The following is a 20,899-nucleotide window of genomic DNA, read 5'->3' as shown; positions in this document are numbered from 1 at the left end:
CTAGTAGGCCTAAATACATACAGTGATTACACCATGTTTACCATATATTTCTTTACATTTTTGACACTTAAATACTAGTGGTTGTAGTGTCATTATCACGTAATTATGCTACAACTGAAGAAACCTTTAAAAAATGACTATTGTTTTGTACACACGTGCAGTGAGAACACATTTTAGCCTGTATTTGTTTACATTTTGGAAAATTAAAAATGCCAAAACAGAGATTATCCGTTTGGTTTTACTATAAACTATTGAATGTTGTGCTTACCGTCTCTCACTGACACTGCTGCTGAGGAAATTTTAAAAACCTGACGATTCAAAGGCAAGTTTTGTACACGCATACACTGAGTGCAATTGGGCTCAAAATAAGCATATTCCATTTAATTTAAACTTGCATTTGAATATTAAATACGCCGAATTAGCTAATCACAGTTAATAATCACAGCTAAACAGAATTAGTGAATATTATCTTCCCCGGTCTGGCTTATGAGATGGTTTTCTTATAATTAAGAGATAATGTATAGAGGGTTAATGTTACATTAATGGACGCACTTCAGAGCTTCCCCAAGGATCCTCCCGTTTTAAAAACCTCTTCAGTAGAAATATGATAAAGTATGATAAAGTGTCCACCGTTTGCAAAATGGGAGGAATATATTTCTAAATCAAATTAGTGCAAAACAAGTGTTTTGAACATATTTTAAACTTTGTTTGGTTTTGTTTATTTATTAAAATAAAGTTGTACAAATTGATTTGTCACAAATATAAAAAACAATCTTTAGACAATTCTGCATGTGAAACAACACATTCAGGAGGTCAAGTACATGTGCAAAACAGGCAAAGGTAGTTTTCAGTTAACAAACAAACCATAGCTCAGTGGACGGAGTGAGTACTTACTTAGTTCATTATCCGTATTTTAATTTGGATAAATAAATCTAAGAAGTCAGAGCAACAACAGACCTCAAACCAAAGCTGAAAATGACAAGTCAGTATTAGACTTAGACTAGGAAATTACTTTGTCACCGTAACTTTGTTGCATATAAAAATAAACACCTGAAAGAAAATAAAATTAGATTAGAAATTTACAGAATTAGCATTATGAAAAAATATAAAAAAATAGTTTCTTGGCACAATGTACTGGAAAAAAAATATTCTTTTAGGACACATTAAAAAGGGGTTTTAGCTGCTAATAAGAGATCAATCCCTGCACCGTTTCAGCCCATCCGTTACTTCTGAACTCAGCACGGAAACTTCCTGATCTCGGGTCAGTACACGTCCATTAGAGACGTGACGGTGAGGGACGCCGAGAGCTCGGCGACGCTGGTGGGACGCCACGCGTAGAAGCTGACCGTCTGGTTTCTGGAAACCATCAGGAAGCCGTTGGAGCTGAATCGTCCCGGGACGTTTCCTACGTCGAGCCAAACAAACGGAGCCACGGAGGCCGAGTGGAGGGTAACCGTGAAGTCGTCCTGATCCTCCTGCACCTTCGCCTGTGGAGGAAAACACTACATGAAACAAAATACTTGTATTCTCAAGAACCTTTAATGTTTTATTTTGTCTTCACTTATCCTTTAATCCCCGTGCAATAAACTACATATGTACATTTTAATTATTCATTTCTTCTTCACGAGTTTGCTCCAAATGTTAGTGTTCCTGTTAAATTTAAAAAATGCATGATGCACACTCAGAATCTAGCTGAAAAGAACAAATAAAAACAAATAAATAATAGATTTTCAGGTTTGTAAAACATCTCTTTTAATCACCTATAAGAATTTCATAAGCAACCACTCTGAGATCAGTCAGCTTTACAAATAAATTTCCGTTTAAATGCTTTAAGAGTCATTCCTGGACCATATTTAATTAATAAAAACTAACAGATTATCAATGCTTACTGTGATGTTGGGTCTCTGGAGCCCCTGAGCGTCTTTGGGTGAGCAGAGGAAGTGGTGGTTGGTGGGGCCTTGCTGGCGGCCCCTCTGGTCCTCCAGGTGGAAGGTGAGCAGGCAGGTGAGGCGGGTGCAGCGTCCGCATCCGGCCAACATGGTGGCGACAGGTTGCTTCAAAATGGCGACGGCGGCGCCTCCGGGCACCAGCAACTGGTCGGACGTGTGCGTGCAGACTGGATCCGGATCGGCCCAGGAGTAGATGGTCACCTGGTAGACATGAGGATACACTCAAACCGTTAAAAACTTTAATCAGATCTGGATTTATTTTGATTAAATATCATTAATTTTTAATCGTGTTTTGCTTTGCATGAGCAAACACTGAAGAAAGGGAATATATCTGCACTTAACGTGTTTATTAAAACGCCCCGTTCCTCCTCTTTCACCCGCTACAAAGACAAACTAACTTGTTGACATTGTCGAACGAGAGGAGAGTTGACCACTTCTTATAGAAGTTATGTACGTGATGTCACAGCTAGCTGAAGTCTCCATGGTTACGGCCACAAAGTGGACAGTAGAACATGGAGATTAGCAGCATTAGTGTGAATCATAGGCTTCAATTGTATCTAAATTGCAAAATATATTTAAAAAACCAATGCCAAAAAAAAAAGGGAAAATATGAAGTAAATGTTTCGCTGCATCAGAAGAAACAACTGGAATCCTGACACAGAAACCTGGTGTTGTGGTTCACATTTAGTGTCAGGTAATATTATTTATGCTGTATTTTTTTATCCTTAAGTTATTTCTTAAGTTACGTTCTGGAGGGCTGTCAGATGAGTTTGTGGATGTTGTTGTTTTGTCGTAGTTACGGCCGACAGTAACTATTTCAGTTCCAACAATAAATAACAATAAAACACTAAACTGAATATTTGTGATCAATCCTCATCATCCTTTTAACGCTACAGTATTATATGGCTAAAGCTACTTCTCAGTAAAGCTCTTAGCATTAGCATCTTTTATTTAGCTACATTTACCAGAACTGAAATGACCTAAAACTAACTTAAACCAACTGAAACTGAGGCTAATCCACTTTTCCAAATCCATACTAGTTTGTATGGATCATTGTCGAGTTCAATTTCAGGAGTGGACACATATTTGCACGTCAGCATTGTCTTGGTTTGTCTCAAGCTGGACGACACGTTAGCCAAAGTGCTAACAGAATCCCAGACTGACATACGCTTGGTGTTAATGTGCTATTTGAAGCTGGAAGAGCAAAGAAATCTCCTTCCTGCAGAGTGTGATAATACTTTATGTCAGTCGACTGTTCTGTCTCATTTCCTTTTTTTTTGTCCTGAAATGTCCCATGGAGACGACCAATGTGCTGTTAAGCATCTTCTATCATTATATCACATTTGCACATGTACGACAACAACTCATCTTGGATAAACTGCATGAAATGTGTTGCCAGAGACGCTCAGAGTCATTCAGCAGCAGATCCTAATCATGATGATTGATTAATCTGTGTTCATTTTGGCAGACCGAGTTTAAATACGCATAAAATTTGCACAACAATAAATATATATTTGGTTTCCCAGTGGAAACGTACCACAGCCCTGAGCTTTAGGTCCCTGATCAGGTCTGAGACAGCGTAGATGAAAAACGTGTCGCGGTCCTCGAAGCCGACAGGAAGAACGTCGGCGAAGAAGCTCTGCGCAAAATAATGCAGCATTTTCCACTTCCCACCAAACTCTGCACAAAGACGACGAGAAAAATCACATTAACCTGAAGTGATAAAAGTTTTTTTCGTAATGATCTCGAATTGACAAACTCACCGATGGATGACCAGGACGGCGCCTGCCAAATGTCGTTGAGCTGCCAGTACAGAGCGCCCATGGTGTGACCTTCGCCGCCGATGATTTCACTCCGACTCCGGCGATAAAACTCAGTCTGAGCCTTCACACACTGGGCCTGCATCACCTGCACATTCACTACACTCATAAGTCACGATTATAAGTAACGCAGGTTTAAGGCCGTCTGCAGTTTTTTTCCTGGGAAATCTGCGAACGTCTGCGGCTCCAGCAGAGCTGCTCAGACCTGCAGGTTTAAAAAGTGCCCGTGTGTTCACCTGAGTGATGTAGAGAGTGTCTGTGAATCTTTTCAGGGCGTCTGTCGAGTTTGGCAGGTTGAAGTGCAGAGCAGCCTGCAGCAGCATCTGCCGGTTCCCTCCCTCGTGGTGCTGACGGTGGGAGGTGAAGTTACTGTCGTAGCTCCAGTCTTCTTTGATGGAAACCTGCAGCGTCATAAAAAAACACGGGAGGAAGTGAGAGTGAGAGGTTTTAAAATGTGTTGGCTTTCGTCATTTCTGCTTCTTCCTTTTTGTTCTGGTTTAAAAATCACATTTTGCACCGATCAACCACAACATTATGACCACCGACAGGAGTAGTAAATCACATCGAGCATCTTGTGACAATTTAATGATCTGCTGGGAAACTTTTAGACCTGGCATTCATTGGTGTGGATGTTACTTAGACATGTAGCCCCGACCTAGACCAGACCAGACACCTCCACCCCCATAGCAATGACACAACCTGACACACAGGTACACACAAACAGGATGAGGAACAACTAAAAACAAAAAAAAGAACAACAGTACAAGGTACAAACTGTGGGATGATCCATGAGAGCAGAGATACAGTGTGTGCAAGAGTGTTAAGCCACATTTACAGTGTAAATGTGTGTAATGATTGTAGGGACATGTGCATTTTTCTTCTCTTTTGTATGTTTTTGTTCAGGAATTTAATTTGGAAATTAGCCATATGGATATAATCTCTTGCACTGACATGTAAACGTTAATACAAACTGTTCCATTTTAAAAATAAGTCCACAGGACACCTTCAGAGGCTCCATGTTCATTCTCTGATGAGTCACGACTGTTTATATTAGCTGTAAGGTGGTCATAATGTTATGCCTGATCGGTGTATGATCAGCTGTTTTATTTGAATTAGGGTTAGTTGTAATTTACAAAGTCTAAACACATAAGATGAAAGAAGAAAATGCAGATAAGTATCTGATCCTAACTCATTCATTCATTCATTCATTCACTGACCGGCTGCAGGGTGGAGAAGGAAGGCCAGGACTGGAAACCGTACTCGGAGGCGAAGCGCGTGCGCGGGAAGCTCGTCCAGTCCCAGCAGTCGTGTGTGTAGCTGTAGAAGTGAACGTCTCCGTACTGAGGGTCGTAGGGGTTCGTTGCCACCCATCCCTCCTGCTCCGACTCGGCTCCGTTCGTCGGACTGGAGACGAGAAAGGGACGACTCTCGTCCTCCTGCAGGAGACACCGTCAAATCTTGCATTGAAAACAGTTTTTTTATTTTAATCAATCTTTCTTAAATGAGTGCCTGAATCGGACTCTCACCTCCTGCACAATCTTCCTTATGTTGTCCACATAAAGCGTCACGTAGTCGTCGTCGTACGTCGGCCACTGTGAAGTTGGGATGTTGAACCAGTTTGTAGCCAGAGCCGCTTCGTTTTCATTGTTCCCGCTCCAGATTATTATAGAGGGGTGAGACTTCAGCCGCTGGACCTGACGAGATAATTACAAAACAAAATACAGCTAAAGATACACGAAGCTGCCTGGAACGAGTTACGTGACGTGAACCAAGAGCTTAATTCCACCTGCTGGACGACCTCTTCTCTGACCGTCTGCAGGAAGTCGTCGTCGGTGGGATACAACGCGCAGGCAAACATGAAGTCCTGCCACACCTGGAAGACACACAGAGCAGAATTTAAGATTTTGTTGCTTGATTTTATTTTAAAGCATGAAATAAATAAAGGCGGCTGCTGCTTTACCTGAGACTCTTTAGTTCCTAATATCAGAAATGACCTTATTAACTTCTTTGACCGACTTTTAGCGCAGGGTTTATTGTAAACATGTTGTATTTGTTGTGTGTTTCTAAGTGGACTAGTGGTGAGACTAGAGGATAAACCAGAGGATAAAACTCTCCCTGGGAGCAGGGATTGTGCAAATGGATGAGTTTAATCTTGCTTTCAACTGAATTTTATTTTCCTTTCAGTCTGATTATTTATTTAATTTTATTTATTTAATATTTTATCTTTTTAGTCTGACTTTTAACTGAATTTTACTTGTTTTTTATTTATTTTTACTGTTTTTGTCTGGTTATTATCTGGTTATTTATTTATTTGATATTTTATCTTTTTAGTCTGACTTTTAACTGAATTTTACTTGTTTTATTTATTTATTTTTACTGTTTTAGTTTGGTTATTAATTTGTCTTTGGTTATTTATTTATTTTATATTTTATCTTTTTAGATAAAAAGATACTGACTTTTAACTGAATTTTACTTATTTTTTATTTTTACCATTTTAGTCTGGTTATTAATTGGTTATTTGTTATTTATTTATTCAATATTTTATCTTTTTGGTTCGACTTCTAATTGAATTTTACTTTTTTTTTTTAATTATTTTTACCTTTTTATTCTGACTTTTAACTTATTTTATTATTTTTACATAATATATTGCATCATGCAGTATTTACTCCTCCTGTGCAGAGTTCTGTACAGTTAAAGGGTGAAAAAACAAATATCTTTTATATCTTTGACTGTAATTCCTCCTGTTTGTATTTAATGAAACTACTGAACACCGAATATCTCAGGGCATAATTAAAGCATCCATCCATCCATGTTTGAACTTTTTAGATCTACACTGACCTGGATTCACCATTAACCACCAAAGACTCACTGAGAGATTTCACTACATGATGACGTTTTAAAGGAGGCTGCATTTACCATGATCCCCATCTCGTCACAGAGGTCGTAGAAGGAATCCTGCTCGTAGACTCCGCCCCCCCAGACCCTGAGGGCGTTCATGTTGGCGTCCACCGCCGACTCCAACAAGTTCCTTAAGCTGCAGCACAAACACGCAGCGGGCAGCGTTAATGTATTCATAACCGAAAACTCAACACTGACTGTTCTGTAGCTCTGAAAAGGCCGGACACAAAAGAGTGATTAATATTCGCCTCGCTCGGCTTTAGGAGGAGAAACTCACACAGCGGGGGTGACTCGGTCCTGGAAGGAGTGGGCTGGGATCCAGTTGGAGCCTTTCAGGAAAATGGGTTTCCCGTTGACGCGGAAATAAAAGCTCAGGCCCGAAGATCCGACGATCGGCTCCTGGACGAGTTCCACCGTGCGGAAATAGACCTGCAGCAGAGACGCTGATCAACACTCGACCGACAGACTGAGGCTAAAATCAGCTACAAATACACAAACTTCAGCGCCTCTGGAAACCTGGCAGGTTACAGTTCACATCAGAACTGAATCTGTGATAATTAGAGGTCAATAATAAGTGTTTGGTGGCCTGACAGCAAAGTTCAAGTTAACCAGAAGTATTAGGGCCACGTTTGAAGACGTTCCTGATTCATCATGATCAAAACACAACAAATACACATCAAGTTTTTAACCTACAGACCATAAACCCACATTCTGAATCTGGGTCATGAATGTGCTCATATTTTCTGATGTTCTGTGTTTTAAGACAACATGACATTGTGATATTAATGCATTATAATAATATTGTACATATAAGCCCGCTCCCATGCCTCTCCCTGCACCGTTTCATTACTTTTTTTAATTGTGCAAAATAAATAAAACTATGAAACTGGCCAAACAACCACGTCACCTCGGACACAAACTAATTCTGTAAATAGTTTTGATCACACTGTTTATTTTACTAGACAGAGTATCTTTATGTTGCTTCTATTTATCTGTTTAATCTGTAGTGTGGATTTTTATTCATGATACTTTTTTAAGATTTGGACGATGACAAGGTAAAAAAAAAACAAAAAAAAACATGCACATTTTCCCTGAACTTGGGGTTTTTACTTTGAACTTTGGGAGTTTGACTTTACTTTACTGTCGTTAACTCTTCATGTCCTGAAAACATACAACCAAGAAACAATAAATATTCTGGATTTTGATTTGATCTGATCTGATTCAATTTGAAGATCTTTGTTTTGAACATAATTAAAAAGAAGAATCCAAAATAAAACAAGCAGTAAAAAGAAACGGTTACGACAACTAAAACAACAACAGTTGCTTAACTCATGTTCAAAAAGGAGCAGGAAGAAGTAAAAAAAACGTATTCACTCCTTCCACTATCTTGCCAACACGTGTTTTAATTTGAACCTGTATTATAACATCAATATATTTAACTCCATCAAAACTTTGCAGATATCTCCAACACAGCTCTGATGAATATTACGCGAGGAGAACGTGACGTGAGCTCTGACCTTAGATTCGGTGTCGAGGATTAAAAATCCGTCATGAAATCCTCTGACAGTCAGGTTGTAGTAGGGTTGTTCACCGTAGCCCCTGGGCCACCACAGCTCCACCTCGCTGCTCTGGACGGAGAGAAAAACATGACAAACATGACAATGACGAAATATATGCACACTGATCAGCCATTACGTTATGACCAGGTGAAGAGAATAACATCGATTATCGATTACTCCTGTGAGTACTGGGGATATATCAGGCAGCAAGTGAACATTTTGTCCTCAGAGTTGATGTTAGAAGCACGAAAAAATAGACAAGAGGAACGAATCCATCATGGTGGCCGGCCGGGTGCATCGGTTACCATGGGAACGTGTTGTACCAGGGTGCATGATGGGAAGAAGACGAGACACTGATCTACTGGGAGACTTTTTGGTGCTTCCATTCATGTGCATGTTACTTGGACACATACCACCTTCCTAAGCATCACTGCAGATCATGTAAACACTTTCCTGGAAGCGGCACTCCCTGATCGCAGTGGAGATCTCAGTCTTCCAGGTAATTTTTTATTCCCCAAAAAAAACAAGCTGAAACAAGGGCGACTGCACTTTGATCCAAGTAGCGTCTTCGCCTCCAAGCGGCTGGTGCAGTTTGAATATGAACATGTGTGGGTGTCGCACATCAGAAACTCGCATGACAATAACCTGATACTCACCTATGGTTGGAGTAAAACTTTTTTTTTTTTTTTTTCATTCACCACAAATTAAAAAAAACTGGTTCGGGGATAGTCTGAGGAAACACAATAACAAGTTCAAGGTATTGACTTGGCCTCCAAAGAACCTAGAGCTCAGTCTAATCCAGCATCTGTTGGGTGTGGTGTGCAAAAAAAAAAAAAAAAAAAAAAAGTTTGAGTCATTTAAGCTGTTAACAGCTTTAGGTTGGGCTGCTGTGGTCATTCTTTTACACGCTAACAGAGCTGTTTGAGGTACCGTGCTGATGAATAAGGTGAACTTGTTCTGGTTTTTTCCTCGGAGAAGCCCCGTCTGGAAGGTTTGCTCGGAGTCCAGCTCGGGGACGGAGAGCTCCACTTCTAAACTCAACATCTGATCGGTGTCGACGAGAAGCTCAACCTGCAGCCTCCACTGAGAGCAGCTGGAATCTGGACAAACAGGCCACATGAATAATAATAAATTCACACAAAACGAAGCAGAGAGAGGAAAGAAAACACAAGGGGCAATAATACTGTGATTTATTCTGGATAAATGGGCGACTGGGAGAAAATATTAATACCTTTTCGTATATACAAGTCCCTAATGAGACGGTAAAACACTGTGAAGAATTCCTAGTGTTTGTTTTTGTTATTCCAGGAAGTGGGCGGAGCTTCAAGAATTTATGCTGAGTTCATTGTGACACTTTCCAATAACCTTCTGATCAATCATTATCCATGAAACCAGGCTGCAATAAAACACCGAAGGTCTTAAAGTGCTGCAGCTGCACGTTACACAACAGCTCTTATGAAACACGTAAATAATTCAACTCATCAGATGAGAGACGTTCTGCTTGTGTCTCTCCGTTTATCCAGGCTGTGCTTTGTAACAGGTTGAAGGAGACGTACCGTAGAGTGGAACGGAGGAAACCTGGAGCAGATGCACGGTATCGAACGCCTCCAGCCGAACTCCTTTCCACAGGCCCATCGTGGGGAACGAAGGCCCCCAGTCCCAACTGAACGAGCTCTGCTCCTGCACCAGGACAGAGGACGCAGATGTTTTGTTAATTTATTAAAATATGAATAAAACACAGAAAGAAACTATTTAATGCAGGGGAAAAACTAAAGTAAAAAAATAAATATTTTACATAACATTAAATATGTCTCCTGCTTAAAGCTTGATGTTCAATATTCTAGTTTCCACAAACCACATTATGTCTAGTAATTAAACCGTTCATGTCTCTAAATTGCCATTGTTGAGCTGAGTGTCAGGAAAGGAGCTTTTCCTTATTTTCAACACTGTGTGCATCATAGAACTACACTTCCCAGAGTGCACCAGGGTGGCACACCAGCAGCTCATTTCCTGGTTTGAAGCGCCTGAGAAAGAATGGAGCAAACTTCAGATAGAAGAAGCTCCAAGTTCCCTCATGGGTTCAGTCGATGAAATATCTGATTTACTTCCTTGTTATTTGCTGCGTTCAAGTTCATGTTTAACTGCTGTGTAGATTAGGTGAGGAACACGTAGAAGCATTGATTTTTGATAAATGAGTTTGCACAAAGTGATATTTCACTATGAGTTTGACAAATTAAAAAGATAATGCAAATGTTTAAAAATGTTAAAATTCTGTTAAATGTTAAAAATGTGGAAAATTCATGAAATTTAATGCTGAACATGGGCCGATCTTTAAGCTCGTGGATCAGTTTTTTTTTTCTTTATTCTATTTGTTTCATTTGAAACGTGATTTAAAATATTGGTATTTAATTTAAGATTCACTTAAACTGTTAAATTAAAATGTTAACCTTTGTTTCTCTGTCTTTAAAGGTTCACAACATGCCAATCGACTGACGAAGCCGACCGATAACAGAACAAAAGTTGGAAGAAAAATAAAGTTATTTGAGTTGTTTTCCTTTGGAACTGAACAAAGAGCAGAACTTAACCGCCTCATTAACAGGGATTCAATTCAAAACAACCCATTTAACAAAAACATCTGCAGAATTTTACTTTATAATTAATTCATTAGGGTAAAAAGGCAGCAGGACATACTTTCCTGATGAAATTGACGTGGCACTCCCCCTTCTGCACATCTGGAGGACACTCAGGAGGAACTCTGTAGGACGTGTGAGCGTTCCTTCGCTCAGACGCGTAAACAACCGGAGACAGCAAATCAACTTTCAGCACGTTGACGCCGTCCTTCAGCGAGTCTCTCACCGAAAAGTGCTACACAACAGAATCAGGTGTTATTTGACAGAACACACGCGCATCAACGTGAGAAGGAAAACGTAAAGTGAACGTACGTATCTACGAAACATGTTGTCCGTCTTTCCCACGACGATCCCGTTCAGAGACACCGACGCCACAGTGTCCACGCCATCAAAGATGAGAAGCACCTTCTGTTTGACCCTGTAGACGCACAAAATACGCAAGAGAGTCTCAGATAACAACAATAAATAAATAAATAAATAATCTAGATCATGACACTGACCTCATCTGGGCAGACGAAGTGAATGTTGTCGTGTACGTCCAGTTGTCGAGTGCAATCCATCGATAAGACAAATCGTTGAATCTGAAATATGGATCCTGAAATAAGAGACACGAAGTTTAATGACATTCATTTAGTACCAACTACAGACAATTTAGTCACATTTTCATGCCGGGAACAGGAAGAAATATGGAAGTCTGACTCAGTGTCACCAAACATCTCAGATAAAAATAAAGTGTCAGCAGACTTGCCAGTTTTTCCACCTGGAAACTGACAAGTTTCCAGGTGGAAAAACCTGAAATGAAATGTAAGATAAGATCTGCTTTTACTGCGACAGGTATAATAACATAAGTCATATATTTTCTGCATAAATCCTCTCATAAATCCTGCAAATAGTCTGAGAGAACCCACGCAAACAAATAAAACAAATATTGTTTTTGTTTATTCAAAACAAGTGAGCCAATATTACATATCTGTGACGTGCACAGCATTAAAACATGAACCATGAAGTAAAACCTAACCCTGGTTTCACTGGTGGCAGTTTAATGAAACCAGTAACACAGTGATGGATGACCATTATTTTTTATGTTTCTTTCTTTCTTTCTTTCTTTCTTTTTATTTCGAGGGTAAACAACTGTTTAGTATTTAATACTTGATCTTTTTTTGGAGAAAACGTTGTTCAGTTTAGTTACAATTGTGAACGATTGTAGTTAGATTTAGTTTTTTTTTTAATCATTTAATAAATAAACATGCAGAAAATTGAATTGTCTATATTTTTAATACTTTTTTTAGAATAACGTTGAGAATGTAAAAAACAGAAAAAGTAGCTAAAAACGTAGAACACGACTGTGAAGATATTAAATCAAATGTTTTCTGCAGCATTTGCATCATTCATTTGGCACCAGCTGCACAGAAATGACAGAAACCTGCACATTAAAACGAAAGTAATTCAGATTATCACATGAATTCAGCCACGTCTTGCTCGTAAGTTGCTAATTGTTCGTACCTGGATGATTCCCTGCTGCTGCAGAGCTGAATGGACGCATCCAGGTATCTCTGCGAACAGAGACACGGACCCGTTGGAGTTTGACAGACTCCATTTACCGTCCAGACTCAGAGTTAGAGGCGTCTCTGGAGAAAATGCCGACAAAACCCCGGAAAACACGCACAGCGAAACACAAATACAACTTTTCACAGAGAGTTTCATTGTCTGTGGTTTGATTTAGCTCAGGTAAATCAGAGAAATCCTTCGTCAGAAGTTCACTTTCTTTATCTTTTCCTTGTGTCTGCCTACAATGTTCTTCCGGGTTTGTCACATGACCCGCTGGCGTCAGTCAGCTGACCACCTCTCACAATAAATAATAGAGACGCTGATCTATACATAAAAAAATAATTCCATCAATTTTTCCACGCGTTTATTTAACCTGATTTTAAATATCCACACATAAAATAAAATTTCCAGTTGAAATATAGATTTTAAATATAAAATTTTTAAAGATAGTACCCAATTTTGGAAATAATTTGAGCATAATTTAATGAAAGCAAGACATCCAATTACTAGAACAAGAACAACAAGAACAAGAACAAGTTACTCTATCCAGCTACAACTCACCTTTCTGCAACAGATCCATGTTACTAACATTATTGCACCTTATTATCTCTTCTAAACTCTTCTCATACTTATACATTTATTCACATTTTTTGCTTCTACCATTTTTATTTTATTTATTTGTTAATTTATTAATATGCAACTAAGCTACTGTGACCAAGCAATTTCCCTTGAGAGTCATTTAAGTCGATCCAAGGCCAAATCACTGCATGGAAGAGCAAGTTAGCCAAGTCTAGGAGAAAAGCATATATAAAGCAGTGAGGTCAAACTCATTTCAGTTTTGGGGGCCACATTCAGCCCAATTTGATCTGGGGGCCGGACCAGTGACATAACAGAATAAAAACCTATATGTAACAACAACATCAGCCTTTTTCCATTATTTTTTTTTTTAATGCAGAAAACATGTAAATTAGGAGAATGATCACTTTTAATGAACTATTCACTGCGTTATGTCTAATTCTCTTACTGAAACAGTGGACACATTAAGAATAGCCGTCTGCTATGCACTTGCTGCACTTTGTAAACTCATGCCGACGGCCAGATTAGACCGTCTGATGGGCCGTTTTTAGCCCACAGGCCGCATATTTGACACCTGCACTATAAAAGCACTTGACTCATTAACAAAAGGTCCTTCAGAGGTTGATCCCCATTTCAACCCCATTAGTATCAGTCTCCAACATATGCTCTTAATTCAAATGAAACCAAGCACGAGAGAGCGTTTTTATGGTTTGAGTAACTTTATTGAAGGGAAAACTAAAAAGAAACAGAGCCACAAGTTGATTATCAACCATTAGCTTTGCATCAGTATTTTAGGGCTACAAGAAGACAGTGTTTGAGTGGGCGTAAAAACTAACTGCTCATCTACTGGCTTCTAAACAGAAAAAAAAAGAGAAGAGAAATAGAAAGCCTTTGAGGGGAACCAAATTGTTTCCAACTGTTCAACCTTTACAATCCACTTAATTTGCAGAAACATATCAGATATAATAGCCTACCTTTATTAACATGCATAAAATACAACATTGAAGTTCTTATATTTTGTTTCCTTAACATTGATATATACTGCTGTGCTTCTCTGTACACACACTTTGATAGTGGAATAAGATACACTTCTTTCCTCAGGTAATAGATTTCCTATATTATTGATCAGAACGTAGCAACGTTGCACCAGTCCAGGAGCCATTAACCCTCAATATTTAGCAGAATTTTCCTTCTCTGATTTAAAAAAATAAAAATGCTGATTTTTTTTTATTTTTTTTTATTTGGCCAATTTGAGACATTAGTAAATGGGGTTACGGCAAAATGCAGGCTTTTATTTTTTACAAGTGCTCTTAGAAACCGAGCCTACAGTGAAGTATCAACCTCAGAGGATCCAGTCGGTTCGACCCGGTGGGATCATCGTGGGGTTAAATGCTGCATCAGATTCTACTAAGTGTGTGCAGAGTAAAAATGACTAACATCACCAATTTCGGGCTGTAAAGAAAAGTACTGGTGCATGCTCAAGCCGAGTGCTCAGAACCATAATTATTATTATTATTATTAATATTCTTTTTTTTTTTTTTTTAACTCCATACAAAACAGAGGAGTCGAGACGTTACAGAAACTGGCACGTGTCCTAGAGAGGAAACACTATCTTCTTATGAGCGCGTCAGGTGGAAAAAGGAAGAGGGGTAAAATGCTCTGATTAACCAAAAAAAAAACAAAAAACAAAAACAAAAGAATAAAATAAAAATAAAGTGAAAAAAGAAAAACTGAATCCCGGAATTTTAAGTTTGAACCAGCAACAACATTTTCCACCAGCTTTCCATAGGACGCCATCACATCGCGTACTTTTGTGTCCATTCTTTTGCCATTTTGGTGTATCTGCGAAGAAGAAGAAAGAAAAAGAAAAAGTTACATAACTGCGCAGGCTCATCTCCGGCTTTAAGAACTCGCACATGTGCACGACTCCAGCTAGATCTGAATGCATGTGCACAAAACCAGGTCAAGGCAGGTTAGCCACAAACACCACGTGTCAGTATATGCACAAACATTTTGTCTCAACATCCTTATGTCAAACAGTGCAATATTTGTCAAGTCAAGCATCACCTTTATGCACCAATGTGACAAATACATTTTTTGTGAGAACAATCCATTTCATGCTGGAGTTAGTGACTAGGTTCACATGCAAACATAATCCCCGGATGATATGAACACCATTTAAAATGGAATAAACTGGAATTAAATGCACTAAAAGTTAATGATGTATGTCAAACCAATTCAACTGTAGCTTCAATGCAATTTTTTTTAATGGTAAATAACGAGTCATGAATACTTTAGGCTACTTAAATAACGCGCAATAGCTTTTTAGACACTTCTTAAAGAATAATAATAATGAGATGGATTAAAGATGACATGAATGTCACATGTCTACAAACATCTATTTACTGTTTATTAGGATGGTTTTAACAGCGCGATCGGCTCAACTTCAAAAGTGAAAGGTTATTCTTAAATGCCTCAGTTTGTTTCGGCTCCTTTTCCTTATACGTTTCGTTTCCTGCTCCATGATTAGTTTGCATATTAACTCAATGAGGCTGAAACTATGTAAAGCATCGAGCTGCTGAATCATAGATCTATTCCTGACAACACCTTTTAGATGGATCTCCTCTGGCGTCTGTTCAATTCCACAGAAAATGATTTAGGATCCATTTCCTTTTTGAAATGTTCCATCATTACACGGTGACACACCCGTCATCTCGTGCTTTTGTATCTTAGAACACCTGATGCTCATAATCTGCCACCACAGAAACCTTTTCATGCAAGTGACTAATGTTATCCTTATTGTTTGGCTGCTGGGCTTCAGTTTCAGACATCATGGCTCATGAACGCTGTTCGTTTTTGGAAAGCGAGCTGTTGGCATGTCCTCAATCGCACAAGCAAGAACATTTTTTCACGATGTTCACTGCAACAATAACAACTGCGACAAAGAAAGGCAACCCATCATTAGCTGTGATGGATCATCTCTCCCTCTCTCAGGTCTCTGCAAGTTGTTTTTAAATTCTACCTAAAGGAATGTAATTAAACGTATTGTGCGTGTTGGGATACGGTCCACGATAATTGCATAAAGAATCAAGTGTCGTTTCTTGGAACGGTAGACCTGGCTGGTTTCGTCTGTTGACATCTTGATTTCTCTGGCCTCCAGTAAGAGATCAGAGCACCTGTAGCTCAGAAACACTCTTGTTTGTTTATGGTTTCCATCTTCAGGGAACCAAGAAGTAAAAACAAAGACCTGAGCTGACTGGGACTAACACATAACTCTATATTACAGAGATTAGTACGCTGCAGTTATCAGCTTCATAGCAAAGAGCCAGGCCTCTAGATATGACAAGTCAGACCGGAGAATCACAACACATCCAAACCACAAAGCACTAGCCAAGGTGCACTACGAGCTCTTGGCCTTACCCTAAAGCATGGCATACTTCGCCGTCCACTCCTGAGCTAGTTTATTGTACCTGACAGGATGAAACTAGGTTCACTACAGTTTAATTTTGAAATTAAACTACAGCAATTTCTGTCAAGAATACACGCTACAGGGGCTATGGGGTTATTTCACAAGTTTGGAGAATAGTTAAGACACACGAATAAGATGTGTACTTACTTCTGACTATCTGTTTTGTAGATTCGTGCGATCTCTGGCACTAGTGGGTCGTCGGGGTTCGGGTCACATAGGAGTGAGCAAATGGAGAGAAGAACTACAACAAACAGAACAAAGACATTGTAAACTTTACAACGCACCACACCAGGATTTGACTCTTTATAACGATAAACAGATTTGCTGTAATAAACAGATTAATACCTTTAGAAATAGTAAGTGCAGGAGACCACTGTGATCTGAGAATATCCAGACAGATACTGCCGTTACTGTTAATATTTGGGTGGTAAATTCTTGTCGTAAATGCAACCTGAGTGAGAGAGGGAGGAAAAAAAACAAAGAAAAGAAGTTAGGTAAGGTAAAGTCACAGAACAAGATCATTGTTATGTAATTTGAATTCCTTGATACGAGGCAGTGACGCTTGATCCTCATGACTGACAACTTCTGGAATTACAGGTATTACTTAATGCAGGTTGTTGAGCAGATAACACGAGTTGTTGTTGCCGAGTGGCCCGGGCTCGGCTCCACTTACAGGAAATGTTTGTTGCATTCATTATTTACCCAAAAACGGGGAAGTGTTTAGGGTTTTAAAGTTTAGCTCCTTGAAACTTAAGTTAGCCGTTTATGTTATGGTTTCTACACCAGGCTCACTGACCTTGGGTGGTTTGAAGGGGTAGTCTGTTGGAAAATGAATTGTCAAGAAGAAAACACCTCCCTGATATGGACTGTCATTCTGAAAAACAAAAACAAATGACACAAATTATAAACTTTGCTTGACCACAGTTTCCCCCCGACGCCACACGCCACTACCAAATTAGACCTTAACCTCTATCTTGTGATTACATTTTAAGTAGTCGGTGACACAAGTTCACTGCAACATTTTAACACCGTTCTGCTTTCAAGTAGGAAGATAGCAACAGTTATATCATAAAGTACTTACAGGTCCCATGATTGTGGCTTGCCAGTGAAACACTGCAAAACAGAAAGTAAAGCGTTAAAATGGGGAAAGGTCACAGGTATGTGATCTGACAGGAACTAGGCTTCTCAAATGTTCTGGCACCTTCCTGGTAACAGTATTTTTTTACTTTTAGGACACATCTAAAACTAAGTCAAATGTAACTTTGACTTAGTTTTAGCTTTTCCCTACATTAAACTGCTTTAGAGGCTCAACACTAAATTAATATTTCTGTAAAGAGAACCATTTTATAGCTATATAAATGTGAAAATGTTATATTTTGCATCACAACATAGTATAGTTTGAGGTTTTGTGGCCATTAGTCGCACATAATACTATATTAGAAGATGTGATGAGAGAAACTACAGACATTTTTCTTTTTTAAATGAAATTAAGCACTTACTGTCATCTCCCACAGGGCCGGCTGAGCACTGTGCTGGAGGGTCACGAGCCAGGTCATTAAGCTCCTGTAATGAAAAGAGGTTTAGAACAATAACCAATTAGACCACAGTAATCTTAGGGAGACAAAACAATGAGGGTGATCTAAAAATCAATGTGCGGACGGTGCAGCACTTCCAAATGTCAACACGGGAGAGTTGGGTCAGGGGTGGACGCGAGTAGCTGGGGATTCATTTATTTCACAACTTCCTCAGGGTGGTGTTGTTATCTCTGGCAACTTATTTCCAAATTCAACCCGGCACCAGCTCAGGGGTAGGGGGCCCACTTTGTTTATCAGCTCCACTTTAAAAAAAGAGACTCAGGCCTATACTGTATACCAGGGTCTGTGGTATTTTTAGATCTAGGTCTATTTTAAAAAGAGAGGTGGAGGCCAATGCCGCACCCTGGTTAGCCTACACACACACACACGTATAATTTCACAAGTTAGTTTATGGACATCCCTGAAAGAAGATTCGAGTCAACAGGAGAGTTCAGAAACCCAGCCATGGTGTTCACACGTCTTTTCTACATCTGCCATTTTCCTCCACTACACTGCCTGACCACACACACCCTACTACGTAAAGAGACTCGACAAATACCAAGGAGGTGTATCATGAACACAGCTCTGACTACCAACACAAATCCTCACTGAGAAAATGAGTCACTGGTTCTGGTAACCCCGAACCACTGCGAATATGGAATGTTTAATCGGTCAGCGAACTACCAAGGCGCAAAACGTTTAAAGTTTTAAAATTTACAGTTTAAAGTTTTGGTGATTTAACCAGGCAGTGTTTAAAACATGTGTCCGTTCATGTGGACGTATCAAGTGTTGGGCAATCCACGAGGCCTCTTTTCGCCGTCAATCCACTTCGACTGATCCCTTAACCGAACCGCTAATGTTAGCCAGTTAGCTTTCCGAAAGATCCCCCGAACGAACACATCTAATAATAAATAAATAAATAATGAAATAAAATTAAAATCAAAAATTGTTATTAATGTTATCGAGTTAACCATCTGAATCACTCATCCAACGGACAGCACTAAAAATAAATAAACAAAAAATAAAAATGTGTTAATGTTAGTCGAATTATCCCCGAACTGAACTGCTAGTGTTAGCCAGTTAGCTTAGCTGAATTATCCCGTAACTGGAAGTGCTAATATTAGCCAGTTAGCTTAGCTGAATGATCCTCTTTCGGGCACTGCTAAAAATAAATACCATTAAATATATATTATTGCTGTGTAGTTAGCGATCTAAGTGACCCCATAACAGATACCGCTAAAATAATAACAAAAATTGGGAAAAAAAATCTTTTATTATCGTTAGCCAGTTAGCTTAGCTGAATTATCCCGTAACTGAAACTGCTAATGTTAGCCAGTTAGCTAGTTAGCCGAATGGTGTTTGCCAAAACGAACGTTAAGCGGCGTCCGTTGGAGTTAGCCGGTGCCAATAGCAAAATTTACATAAATTGTGGACGTACCAAACAATACCCACTAAGAAGTTCAAACTTAACGACTTCTCTGACACGAATAAGCGCCTAGTTTCACACGATACTGGGTCGAGAACAGCGTCAGCTGCATTGTGGGAGTCTAGCGAGGCGAGCGAATACCGTTAGTTAACGACGCCGTCTTACCTTGTGGATCCTTTTCAGGGCCATCCTTTTTCCGTGGTCTGCTCTTTACTTCGAAGGTTTTTCGATCCAAGTAGTGAGGGGCAACTGTGATATGCCAGGATGATTCGCTCCCCGCTAAATAATTAACGCTGGGTCAACCTGAAGGCCTTTCTTCCCGAGCTAGCGTCGTTAGCCGGCTAGCGAGCTAAAACTACGTATGCGCGGAGTTGGGTTATAAACCGTCCTTCGGTAACTCGCTCTCTTCCTTCGCAGTTTTTTTAGCGTCTTATATTCGGTTATCTGTTATCCTCGAGGGAAGCTGGGTAAGTGCGTGTGCCCGGTGAAGTGACCCGGTCGAACGAAAACTCCTGTTTCGGTTTCCCGTCTACATGTATTTGAAGCTTTATGATGTGAAGGCGGTGCAGCTCGCTGCTGGGTGACGGGGCGGATGTGATGACAGATTGGTTACAAGCTTGCTGGAAAAAAAACACACACAACATGTATGACAGCCACAATATGCGAGTCTGTAATTAATACTAAAGGCCTAAATGTCACTGTAACTGATACTAACTACATGTTAAAGCATGACTTTTATGTTTATACACGTTTCTGGGTTGGACCTCATGGGGACTGTGTGGCAGCTGGTTGGTGGTTTAAAAAAAAAAGAAAGAAAAAAAAAGACTTTTTCTCATCAGACATTGTAAAATTTAATAACAGGAAAAGTGCAGCTGTAATGAATAACTTTGATGATGTCTGGACCACATTATAGTGCCCCCAATTCCTGTTTTTTGTACAGAAACAGAGCCATTATTAGTGTTACTTAGGGCATATTGGTGCACAAATTAATTAAAGATGGAGATGCTGAGTCTAGTTTTTATTGACAAAACAGGACATTTGTATTTACCAAGTTTTCTGGAAAACTGCAACTGTAATACATATACTGTAATATATATGTCCTGTGGTTTGCATTGGCAAAGCAGCTGTATAATTAGCAGCTTCATTGATGTATTGACCAAATTATAGTGGCCCCAATTCCTGTTTTTGTGCAGAAATAAAGCCATTATTGGTGTTATTTAGGGCCCGATTCTGAAATGTAAAGATTTTCTGTTAATTTTGTTCAAGTGTAGTTTGGTTTGTTTTAATAAAATAGGACATTTGAATTTGCCACCTTATGTAACGGGATAAGTGAAGCATTAATTATGTCTGGACCTCTGCTTTTGTACAGGAACATGGTCAATATTAGTGTTATTTAGTGCAGACTGTTGCACAAATTAATTAAAAAATGGATATCAAATTAACAGTTTCT

The 20,899-nt window shown here is 39.3% G+C and overlaps 2 protein-coding genes across 3 annotated transcripts; both read right to left on the bottom strand.

The window, feature by feature from the left end:
* Nucleotides 1-701: 701 nt before the first annotated feature.
* On the bottom strand, nt 702-12,661 carry manba (mannosidase, beta A, lysosomal). The gene is made up of 17 exons (XM_047610229.1): nt 12,360-12,661; nt 11,357-11,451; nt 11,169-11,274; nt 10,918-11,091; nt 9,783-9,906; nt 9,157-9,326; nt 8,185-8,295; nt 6,945-7,096; nt 6,686-6,803; nt 5,556-5,642; nt 5,296-5,463; nt 4,987-5,205; nt 4,006-4,170; nt 3,713-3,857; nt 3,487-3,629; nt 1,890-2,150; nt 702-1,487 (listed from the first exon to the last, which is right to left on the bottom strand). The coding sequence occupies exons 1-17, from the start codon at nt 12,558-12,560 to the stop codon at nt 1,263-1,265; spliced, it is 2,664 nt and encodes an 887-aa protein (XP_047466185.1). The 5' UTR covers nt 12,561-12,661; the 3' UTR covers nt 702-1,262.
* A 1,019-nt stretch (nt 12,662-13,680) lies between these two features.
* LOC125023822 (ubiquitin-conjugating enzyme E2 D2-like) lies at nt 13,681-19,994 on the bottom strand. 2 transcript variants are annotated; one of them, XM_047611334.1, is made up of 8 exons: nt 19,615-19,994; nt 17,949-18,012; nt 17,531-17,562; nt 17,246-17,323; nt 16,795-16,900; nt 16,597-16,690; nt 16,401-16,450; nt 13,681-14,822 (listed from the first exon to the last, which is right to left on the bottom strand). In XM_047611334.1, the coding sequence occupies exons 1-7, from the start codon at nt 19,636-19,638 to the stop codon at nt 16,402-16,404; spliced, it is 447 nt and encodes a 148-aa protein (XP_047467290.1). In that variant the 5' UTR covers nt 19,639-19,994; the 3' UTR covers nt 13,681-14,822; nt 16,401. The 2 variants fall into 2 exon arrangements, with proteins under 2 accessions (XP_047467290.1, XP_047467291.1); XM_047611335.1 differs by lacking the exon at nt 16,401-16,450 and having other exon boundaries at nt 19,615-19,990.
* Between the last annotated feature and the right edge of the window lie 905 nt (nt 19,995-20,899).

Source organism: Mugil cephalus, chromosome 17, assembly GCF_022458985.1.
Source record: "Mugil cephalus isolate CIBA_MC_2020 chromosome 17, CIBA_Mcephalus_1.1, whole genome shotgun sequence".
Lineage (NCBI taxonomy): Eukaryota > Metazoa > Chordata > Actinopteri > Mugiliformes > Mugilidae > Mugil > Mugil cephalus.
This window is presented reverse-complemented; position numbering and strand designations above follow the sequence as displayed.